We start from the raw sequence: 12021 nt of genomic DNA on the forward strand, positions 1-12021 counted from the left end.
GCTGTTGGTTATTTTCTCAATTTGAAACCGTCAGTTTTTGACTCTTCGTAATCTCTTTGCATTCGTGTTTTTTTATTCATTGTGTTTGTGTTAGATGTTTGTTTATTTTTGTTCGAGTATTTTTCAGTATTGGGGTGCATTTTTGTGTGTACTTTTCTCTACGTTTGATTCTTCTTAAAGAGATCGCTTATCGCACGACTGCTTATTATCTTCTTCTGTGATCTTTTCTATACAAGCTTGTTTTATGCATGTCTGTGATGTTTTATTATTACTATTTTTATGCTACGTAGATTATTGTGTTTTTATTAGATCGTTTGATTTTCCGTACATGGTTGGAGACATTTGCGTTTTCAAGTACTTTATACACGTCATGGAATAGTTGGATGAGGAGTTCATTGAGCAACGGTTTAATTTTATTTTCAAATGGCTGTCTCTTGTCTGTGTATGGTTTCACCATGTGAGTGTGTAGCTATTACTCTACTTAACAATGTAAAACAAATATTGGAAATAATGACGGCCATCGTGAGCATTTTTTGCTAAAATACTACTCACTCTTGTGACTTTTCAAAAAATGGCGCCGAAACCTTTGGAAATTAGCTCTACATAACAGAACAAAAACGGTATATAACAATGAGATGAATTCTCAACAAAAGAAATGACGGGTCTAGCTCAACTATTCAACAATTATTTTCCGTATCAGTCAGAAAAAAAACAAACCTAAGTCACTATGTGTATCTACTTTGGGCTATACGATTAGAGCTATTCGCTGCTGCTCTCAACTGCACAAGATCAGTTGTTCAACAATTAAACAATGGACAACAAAAAAGAAGCTTCTATCGCACTACCACGAACAACAAAACAAAAAAGTAATCGATGGCAAATTAAAGGAACTCTGTCTGACAAGCAATTATTCTTCACCTAACTCTCCTGCTTTTCCGGCTGCTGCAATCGGAGGGTAACGCTTTCCTTTTGGATTTCCCTTCAACGCAAGCTTCCCCCCACCTTGTGTTACGTCGAAAATTGATTCCAAGGGAAACTGCATCCTGTCTCAACCGGAAATCGGTTTCGTGTTGTGTTTCCTTAATGTAATCGCTCCCTTTTCGGACTTGCTACTCTATTCTACTACCGAACGCGGCGCGAACTCGGCGACGCCTCCGGCCACTACTAGCTACATGTCGAGTGTGACTTTCTCGTTTGGCGACATCGAAAAAAGCCCAAAAACCAATCGAATCGAAACGACCGTGTACTAACATTTATCAGGCGAGGGGAACGGGAGTTGATTTATTTTTCTTTCGGTCGGCAAATGGATGCAGGCTCTTGGACGATTGCTTTTTGTGTTCCTGTTTGTAGATGGATGACATGATCTCATGCTTTAAGAATTAGACGGATTTCTTTTCAAGTCGTTTATTACTGGCATCCTCATAAAGATTCGGATATCGCAGAGAGAGAGCTGAAAACCCCTGAAACCCCTGCAAAGGTCCAATGAAAATACATATTTTTATAACCTGTGATAAACAATTTTTAATACAATTTCTCTCTAAAGTTATGTCGTGGTTTGAATTGTTCATTTTTGTCAAATCTCGCCAAAAAAAATCTAATGCGTCTGTTATTCTAATTCTTGTTTATCTTTTTCATATTCCTTCCGAAAATGTGAAAAAATACTACAATCGGATGAATGACATCAATGTTTTGCCACATTAATGTAAATCCTGCATATGCATATCAAATATCCGATCAAAATGTAATTCACTTCAATTTCCTTCTCTAATCCAATTCTTATTCCCCCAAGCAAGGTTCCAAAGCAACAAGCGTTCATCTTCCTGCCCGATATTTCCACGCCGCCATCCGCAAAACCATTCCATCGGTTTTCCGCGCAACATCCGATTCGCCAAAAATGTTTATCCAATTTCTCCTCTGACAGATCAGCGTAGCACGACGACACGATTGATCTGAAGTAAAACAAATTAAAATACAATCTATCCTCCACCGCACACCGACTGTGGCCCATAAAGTTCGAATCGTATACGATCCGAATCCTGGGCGGGTGCAGTGGGGACTAGGGAGCCCACAATATACCACCTGGTGCTGAGCGCGGATGGCCTCGGTCTCGATAATCGCTCTTCGCCAGTAATCCCCTACTCGCCCATCACATGGTGTGGTTCCATTTCCATCATCCATCCGTCGGATCTGGAGGTAAGAACTGCCACTGTAGCTCAGCAGCACCAAGTTATGATTGATTACGACCGGCGAGGCACGTGAATCCAGTTTACCATTTTTCATTTCCACTTTTTTGCCACATCCATCCGGAGTGGATGCTTGGCGTTGTCGACCTCACCACCGTCGTTGGAAAGGAGGACGTCTGCATCCTTTCTACAGTTAGGGAGTGCTTCGTGCGAGTACGACTGACGCCCCAGTGTAGATGAAAACTAGGATATGTCAGAGGATTAGCAAAATAATTAAACTTGTTCACTGAGTTGTGACGCTGAAATATGAGGAATAGTAACAGGAGACACACAATGGAGACGCATGGTTTGGCACTCGATTTTCGGGTGTAGGATTTTCGGAATGGGACACTTGTTGGTTTTTGGCTAAAAACAAATTCTAAGAACTAGGGTGACATTGCGTATTTTATGTCTTTATGATCTCAAGTCTAGGATCTGGCATTACTTATCCTTAAATATTTTAGATACAGCTTTTCAGATATCTAAAATGATCAATTTGCAAGTTTTTAAAAATTTTATCACTAAGTGATTGTTTAGCTATTATCTGTGTGCAAATAAAAAAAATATGGTAGGAACATCGATTAGTAATAAAGGTCACGGAAATCCGAAAGGTTGTGACTCATCTGTTCATGGTTTTGCAACAAAATTGCACAAACATATTGATCTCCTTGCGAAATTCATTTCGAACAGAAAACGTCTGACCCAAATAGGTACCCAGCTCTGGAACCGCCAATCATCTGTGACGCGGGGCTCCATTAAACTTTACCTCAACTTCAATAACTTAAAACAACAACCACACCCTTCATCATCATATCCATCGGAAACGATGCAATCTCTTCCAATCGATGGATGGAATCTTTGATAGATTATGGTCGCCATCGACGAACATTACACAACAACAGGAGCAAAGCAGAAGTGCAAGAGCCCGCCACTTACAAGTGACTCTTCCATGTTCCCAGGTTTCCCCTCCCCTTCAGCCGATGTTGATAAGAACCAAACCCATCACATGATTACTTTGTATTACTTTCGCAAACTGTTGGATTTTCTTTTCCCAGTTCCCTGGCCCACTGCAAGCAGTGATAGTTACAGTTAGTACCTACCTACAACAATTCCGTCGCACGGTCGACCGACGACGGCAAGAATCATTGCTCGGGAGGAAAAAATCTTGCCCTGATGGTGGTAACCATTGAGTGCCTATCTGTCTGCCGGTGTGTTGATGTGTGTAGGTGGGTGTAGGGGTGATAATGCATCATTGCACTCTTAGCAAAGTCGTTTCTTCAAGCATCGGCACGGAAAAGTGTGCTGCATTGTTTGCTATCAACTCCCTACCCTAATCTCCCCTGTTCTATGTAGCTGCATCTAAAGTGTAAAGTTACATGTAGGTGTGTGTATGTGTAGTTTCGTGTATATGTATGTTACGTGATGATTTGTAGTACTCCTTTGTTATCAGTTTTCTTTTTTTTTATTTCTGTACGCTTGTATATATATTCTATGTATATATGTATATGGATTTTTCATGCTTTTGCATTTATTTTTATAAATATTTGCGTATTTCTTACTCAAATTTAATATGTCCATCTACCGCACACGGATCAGTAGTGTGTTTTATTCACATTTTTCGCATACTTTCCTAATATTTCATCTGACTTACATTTGCTCCTCCTTCATCATTGCTACTTCTTCTTCATCATCATTACGCTACAAATAGTTTGTTAATAAGTTATAATATGATCACTAGTGTAATAATGATAATATCGCTCAACAATGGTTTACTTTAAAAAGTAAAAAAAAAGTTTCAACATTCGGCAATGATCGATCGGTAAAAGTTGATCCAGTTCCGATTAGTCACTGCCGTTCTCATTCGCTCATCACCATCATTAAGCGGAATCACTGTCTTTTTTTATATTCATCTACAACAAGAGTTTTCGCATCACATTGGCTCCATCGACGAATCAATCGGAGTCGCGAAACAACCAGTCATCTGCAACGGACCGCATACCCGCTCGGTATTCTCTACCCGGCAGCATCCCAATAATGGTACGAACGCGTTGTGTAGCTGCGTCTGCTGCTGCTGCTGATGCCCCGATGTATAAATATCGCTTAATAAGATCGTAAACTATTCGATGTTAGCTTCCTTCGACCGCCGCGTGACTGCTGACCGCGGGCGTGTCCTTTCCACTACGCTGCGTTTGCTCCTGCCCACCGCACAATCCAAATCCTTTGGCACACTACGCACACCCCACACTACGGGCTCTGATTGTGTCGGTAGTCGAACGCCCACCCCCGTCACCGTGGTCGTCCTCACCGTCGTTTGTTGGCGTCGTCGCGCTAATTATGCTTTTTCTTGCGACCATTCTGCTATTTATTGCATTTATTCTGCTTTCTATATTAGGGTTAATCATTTATACTAATGGATTCTCTTTTCTCTCTGCCTCTGCTGATTACTAATTCAATATAGTAATAGTAGTAGTAGTTGTAGTTTATAGTAGACGCGTGTGTTCGAGTGAGATTTCCCCTCATCTTTGTTCATGTTTGCTCTATTATTTATGTTGCTCTGTTTTGTGGATTCGTTCTGGTTGTTGCTTTTTTTCTTTTGTTGTATAAATATTACTCATGATAATAAATAAGATTCTGATTTTGTTTTTGCTAGATTGGTTTTTAGACTTCTCAACATCCATTCTCTTTTTCTTTAACAAGGATAGATTCCTGCAAGGAAAAAACGACAATCACAGGACAAAAAGAGAAAAAAGAAAAAAAGAAGAAAACGGTTTGAATGATGTGTGATTTTCGTTGCGATTTTTTGTTAATTATTTGGATATTTTTTTGAAGTTTATCATTACTGTTTTTTTTTTCGCTGGAGCATCGCTCAGAAATCGATCGTTTTTATTTTTGTTAATTGCTATTAGATAAATGTTCACTAAAAAAGTTGTCTCTGGTTTGATTTGTAACTATTCTACTTCAATTTACAAAAAAAAAACAAGAATAAAAATCGATACCCCTATTTTGAAAAACAAGAATAGTATTAAAACACTGCGATTAAAATATGTTTTGACGAAATAAGAATAAGTATTAAAATCAAATGTTACATCTGTATTACAAGGCGCAAGACAGACCACGTTATCGTATCCATTGATGTGTTGAATAAAGTACATCCATATTTGGGACCTTTGGAGTACGAATGCCAACTGACAAGACATCACTCGGGAGACATTTGAGAAGGCGAGACCCATTTGACAACCGGAAAATTGCAGGAATTTCATCACACAGGAACTTGCGTGTTGTAGAAAGTACACTAGTTTGAATCTGTTATATATTGAAACAATATAACATGGCTTTTGCGTAATACATTCAGAACATTGATAGGTTATGATTATTTATGAACTGGTTTACGAGAGCTTCGGAACTAATGGAACATCGCTGAAAAAAGCCAACTTTATAAAAAAATAGCCTTTTCCCTATAGGTATCATTCCTATTTACACTGAAGAGGTGAAATCAATCATACTAAAGAATTGCGGCTCCGCAAAGTGTTATACAACATTGAGCCTGCGAAATAAAGAAACTAGTTAAAAATGGAATATGATATCACCAATTGGGTTAGATATCTCGAGATCTATGAAATTTGGGAAGTTCGTGGGATCAAAACCATTAGGCCAAAGATATCTAGGATCTACGATTTAAAAATTGCTGTCATCTCAAAAGCTGTTCGTAGGTTCGAAAACAATAGGTTGAAGCCTATTTTAAATAGTAGAATAAAATACTTCTGACTAGCAGCACTAGTTCACCATATTAAAAAAAAAAACATATTTATTAGAATACCTGAGGGGGTCAAACGCAGGGGGTAAGTGTAAGTGACAAAAACTTAATTTCGAGAAAAATGGGTGTAAAGTTTTCCAATATTTTTTCGTTCCATACAAATCGCATAGAGGTTTGAAAAATCACAAATTTTCTGTGAATTTTCATATTTTTCACAAATAACGTACAAGCGGGACCCTTTTGAAAGGCGGAATCACAAAAGACAGATTCTCGAAAGGCAGTCCCCCTTACACATGTAACAAAAGGCGGAACTTCATAAGGTAGAATACCATTACTTAGTTTTGAGTAGGCTTCTGCTTGTGCTAAGGGAGGATATATTTATTTCTTTGTATGGCCCGCATCTGCCCGATCTCAGTTGAAAGGGATATGATTCCATCTTGAAAAGCACTCTCCAATGTAAATATATTTATTCTTTCTAGGGTAAAACGACCTATTATGGAGGGTTTAAGCACCGTGTCAAAACAAAGTTGATTTAAAACATTCTTAAAAAATTACCTGTTTATCGTTTTCCACATTGTAGTAGTTGAACGAGCATCCTACGTTAACTATAGTTTTGTAAATATAACGTCAGTTGTGCTGAACTAATGTTGTTTTGTTTTTATCACAATAAAAACAAACTACCGCAATAAAAGGACACAGTTGCCTAGCGTTGCGATATTTGTTGAAGGTCAGTCCGATTGTTGCGGTATTGCATGTAATTCTTATGGGGAGCGATACCGCAACAATAGGACCTTAGCACTACTGCAATAATAGGATCAAAGGATTCAATTTTTTAACGAAAAAGTTGATTTTCCATCATTTTGATTCCGTTCAAAATGATGAAAAATCAACTTTTTCGTTAAAAAATTGAATCCTTTGATCCTATTATTGCAGTAGTGCTAAGGTCCTATTGTCAAACAAAAGCTGTTTTAGTCGTTAATTCGAAGAATTTTAGCGTACCCACAATTGTTTCTAATGCTATTATATCCAGAATGGACTACTATAACACTACCACAACATTAGGACACACCACAACGATAGGACGTTTTACCCTATATATTGGAATCGAATCACACAATTTGCCGCCTCGTTGCTTAGTTTTTATAAGGCTGTTTCACAGCTATCTAGTATACAACTTCTGTGCTTCATGAAGGCGAAACAATTTTCCACCCAAAAACTTCTCAGTGATTCTCAGAATTTTGAGCCTTTATTTTCCCAAATTATTTCTCATGCAATGGAAATTTACTTATATTTTACAACTTACACTTTATACGATTTGATCAGCATTTTATTTTTCTTAGCCGTATGGAGTAGTTTTAAGATGAATATGAGTTTTAATACCCTTAGCTGATAGATATATTCATAAAGTTTTATCCAAATACTAAGCTTTAGGATAAAACCATTTTTCTATTGTGTTAAAAACCAAATTAAGGGGGATAATTAGTATAGACCTCAGTAACCTTCAGCATAGTATGCTTCGCTGAGCCATACGCCTTATCGCTGAGTTACATGTCTCATGTTTAATGAAAAACAAGAAAGCATGCATCTGGGCGATCTAGGTCAGAGGATGTCTTATGATAGAGAAAGTAGAATCACGAAAATCAGAATTGCTTTATACTGTTTTATGTTAACTCTGCTTTGATCTGCTGATTCAAAATGTCCGCCAGAGTTAAAACAGCCCAATTCAATTCTTTCGCGATTGTGTCTTTTGTGGTGGTTACGTCTTTCTGTTTTTGGTGTCGTTCTGCCTTTCGTTTATTCTGCTTTTCGGTTTTCGCCCTTCGTAGGACACCCATTTTTTTGTTCCATACAAATCGCATGGAGGTTAAAAAAAAACAAATTTTCTGTGAATTTTTACATTGTTTACAAATAACGTACAAGCTATATCAAAGTATTGCGCAAAGCTCTTAATCCAAAACATTTTTTGCTGTAATCAACTTAAGTTTGACCAAAATGTCACTTATACCCCTCCGCTTGAAACCCCCTCACTTTTATTTTAAATTCCGGTAAATTGTCGAGTAGTAGTTGGGCCGTCGAGGCCAAGAAAATTTCGATACTGAGCATCAGCATCACCAGAAAAGGTCCCTGATCTGATTTCCAGCAGAACTTCAGTTGAGAGTCCGTTTCAAAATATGTTTGTTGGCATTAAAAATTATTATTTTTACGAATGTTCAGGATCTTCCAAAAAGCAAGCAAAAAACTGCTCTACACGCAACCAGCAACGCATTCCCTCACTATAATATCTTGCAGACATGAATTACGGCATAGTTATACTCAAGGAAAACTATAAGAAGGACTATTTTTACCGATGTTCGGAAGTTTTTGGAAGTCACAATAGATCTAAATATTGGTCGCAGTGGTAATAATGTCCCTAGAAAAAAATACCGTCCAATTGTGTCCTAGAGTAATAGAAAATTTAGAACGGAAAGCATTGTCAGTTTTCTATAAGAAGGGATTCAGAAAACTTCCACGCTGTTTTATGACAATAAGAAAAATAACACCGCGCTACTCCCCCACACATGTAACGAATGAGTCATTTTAGCAGATGTTCCGGGAGGCTGTCCGGTGGTTTCTTGGGGTCATAAGAGAGTAGGCGCTGTCAATCCCCTCTCAAGCCACCATCGAAATTGATTCTAAATCAATCTCTTTGATAAATTTAATAATTGATCATTTTTACGGATATTCTCCGCAATTATCTGTGAGACAGGCTGATAGCCACCTGGGATCATAGAAGAGTTAGGAATGTGAGGCCACCTGGATTCACAGAAAACTAGTACCTGTGAATTCGCTCTCAGGTGACTATCAGAACTTATTTTTTAGAAATGCGTTGCATTAGGACAAACTATTAAAATATATCTTACGGATGTTCCAGTATCTTCCGTGAGGTCATTGACTAGTTACGGGAGTCATAGAAGCGTAATTACTGTTGATTCACTTTCAGATTACTATTGGACAGCATTCAGAAAAAAGTTGCACTGCTCTTTACTAGGTCTTTGTACGGGCATTCCTTATTTTCTGGGAGACCATACGATGGTCACTCAGGGGTCACAGAAGAGTAAGATTTTTATTCACTATTTGAAAAAAAAATGCGCTGCTCTAGGACGAACTTTACAAAATGGTCATTTTTACGGATGTTTCTGATCTTCCGGAAGCCCATGGACCGGAAGCCCGTATGACATAATGCAGTTTAGCATAAGGCCGTTTGGCACAACGACTTAACTGTTTAAAGGCCATTTGGGTTTTTTTTAAATTCTTTATTAAATTGATTTTTTAAATAATGATAAAGTTCAAACCAAAACCGAAACTAAAAGACCCCTTCTTTGAAAGTACGCATTTGCCGGAAACTCCTTATTTAAAAGCATGCATCTGGAATAAGGCAAAAGTTTGTTTAAAAATATGCATTTTCCCGTAATAATGCAAAAGAGTAAATGGCCCCTCATTTAAAAGTATGCATTTGGCCGGAAAAAGGAGAAAGGATAGATGACCCCTTCTTCAAAAGTACGCATTTTCCCGGAATAAGGCAAAATAGTAGATGACTTCTTATTTAAAAGCACGCATTTGTCCGGAACCAAAAGAGTAGACCCCTTCTTTAAAAGTATGGATTTGCCCGGAAACTCCTTATTTAAAGGAATGCATTTGTCTGGAATAAGGCAAAAGAGTAGATGACCCTTTGTTTAAAAATATGCATTTGCTCGTAATAAGGCACAGAAGTAAAAAGTATGCATTTTCCCGGAAGAAGGCAGTGATCCATCTGAAAAAGAGTGCATTTGTCAGGAAATATTCGAAGCTTATATGATTTCTTCTCTACGTGTACGATCGGAATAACACAAATGAGCAGTTGATTCCATCTTTTAAAGAACAAAATTTCTGCTTATAACGCGAAAGAACGCAAGCATTTGCTTGAAGAATTGAGTAGATTATTTCTCGCTTAACTTTTCAAAAGGACCTAAATAACATTTTTTTCATGAATTAATTTGAATACTGCAATCAGTAGCTTTCATGTTGTTCTGTTGATTGCGCTATTCAAATTAATTCATGAAAAAAAAATGTTACTTAGGTCATTTTGAAAAGTTAAGCGAGATTTCTTCATTCGAAGCATGAATTTGCCCGTAAAATGGAAAGAGTAAATGACTACTTCTTCACATTTTTCAGGAATAAGACAAAAATCATTTCTTCATTTAAATCACAAATTTACTCTAAAATAGGCGAAAAAGTAAATTTGTCCCTAAAACCCGCAAATGCGCAGAATAAGACAATAAGATAGATGACTCCTGTAAAGCACGCTTCTGCCTAGAGCTTTTATAATTCTTTTAATTTGTATGCCAAATGGCCCTAAAATCTTCACATTTGACTATTTTTCCTCATTATGTCAAACGGTCATTATGCCAAATGGTCTTTATGCCAAATGGCGCCTGGCTTTTCAACTGGTTTTGCCAAATGGCATTCGGCCTTACACGGAAGAAAAAAAGTACCCAAAAATGATTATTTTTAAACTTACTTTTGAGTTATTTTTTCTCTTTTCTTTCATCCACTCTTTCTTTTGTTGTCAAAAACAAAAGAGCCAAACAATCCAACGACGCCAGTTCAATACGGGAAGCCAATTTTGAGTTTTATTACCTGAGGTCGAAATTGAGTGAATTACATTTGGGTAAATAAAATTTCCGTTGGGTACTTTTTTAACATGGGAGTAAAGGCAAACTACTTCGACCCTACTTACTCAATTTTGGCTTCCCGTACGGATGTTCGAGGTTGGGTGAATTAAACTCACTATTGGGTAGTTTATTTCTTCCGTGTAAGTCAAACGGTGACTGTTCACTCAAAATCATAGGTAATAACAGTAACTATTAGATAAAAATTCAAGGCATGGGCGTTTAAGGGCTTACGACAATCTGGAAAACGATGAAGTTCGCAAATAGAGAATATTTTTGGTATATTAGCAGCTAAATGTACTGGTTTGAAATAAGATTTTTATTCAAACGTTTCTTTAGAGCTACCGTGATACATGAAACTATTTTTTATCTTCCTTGGCCAATCATCCTAATCATCTTTAAGTTCAGGACTTTAGATCTATAGCTGCAAATATTAGCCGGCAGAGGCGAGGGCGTGGCGATTTTTCATTGCGTTCGTTTGTTAATGCTTGTTTTTCTAGATTTTTTCAAGATTTTTTTTTTTTATTTCGCCAAAATATTCATTTGGAATTTTCTAAGGATTTTCCACGGAAAATTCTATGAAATTTTCATGAGAAATTCAACAGAAAATTCTTTGGAATATCCGCAACATCAGTTTTCACGGGAAACTCTCTGGAATTTTTCGGAATTTCCAAGGAAACGTCTACGGATATTGTTTAAAATGTAGATTTCAACGAGAAATTGTTTAGAAACTCCTAGAAAAACTCTTTGGAAGGTCCACAGACAAGTCTTTGAAATTTCCATAGATATTTTTTTGTGGTTTTCATGGGATTTTTAAAATTAAATTTCCAATGAAAATTCTTAAGAACTGCGAATTAAATTTTTTTTGCTCATTTTCATCAAATAATGATTGGAATTTCAACGGTTAGTTTTTCTAAATTTAAAAGAAACTTTTTTTTATTGTCCATAAGAAATTCTTTGGAAACTCCATGGGAAAATGTTAGAAAAGGGAAGAAAAAGGAAGGTTGTTTGGGCGAAAAGGTTCTTTGGCCGAAAATACCAATGAACAAAATTATCAATTGACCGAATGCGCCATTTTCTGAACAGGTAATATGTATGGCCAAAAATATCAACCCGCTCGGCCAAAGGGCTCTTTTAGCGTAACCACCATTTCGGACGCATTCGACCATTCGACTTATTCGGCTCAAACACCAGCTTTTTTGTGCAACACTTTCGGTCAAATTGAATTTTTAATCAAATAGACTTTTCTGCCAAGCGACCATTTCGAGCAAACGGCAATTTTGGCCCAACATACAATACCAACGAGTTTTTCGCTCAAATGACCTGTTAGACCAACGGCCGTGACTCCATTTCGGTC

The 12021-nt window shown here is 37.3% G+C and overlaps 1 protein-coding gene across 4 annotated transcripts in view; it reads right to left on the reverse strand.

Moving 5' to 3' along the window:
• Window positions 1-3662: 3662 nt before the first annotated feature.
• Window positions 3663-12021, reverse strand: part of LOC134209943 (protein boule) — a 149028-nt gene continuing 140669 nt past the window's right edge. For all 4 annotated transcript variants that reach the window (XM_062685957.1, XM_062685961.1, XM_062685958.1 and 1 more), the window contains one exon: window positions 3663-4928. In XM_062685957.1, the coding sequence (XP_062541941.1) occupies window positions 4912-4928 (17 nt within the window). In that variant the 3' untranslated portion in view covers window positions 3663-4911. The remainder of the gene's footprint in view (window positions 4929-12021) is intronic.

Source organism: Armigeres subalbatus, chromosome 2, assembly GCF_024139115.2.
Source record: "Armigeres subalbatus isolate Guangzhou_Male chromosome 2, GZ_Asu_2, whole genome shotgun sequence".
NCBI lineage: Eukaryota > Metazoa > Arthropoda > Insecta > Diptera > Culicidae > Armigeres > Armigeres subalbatus.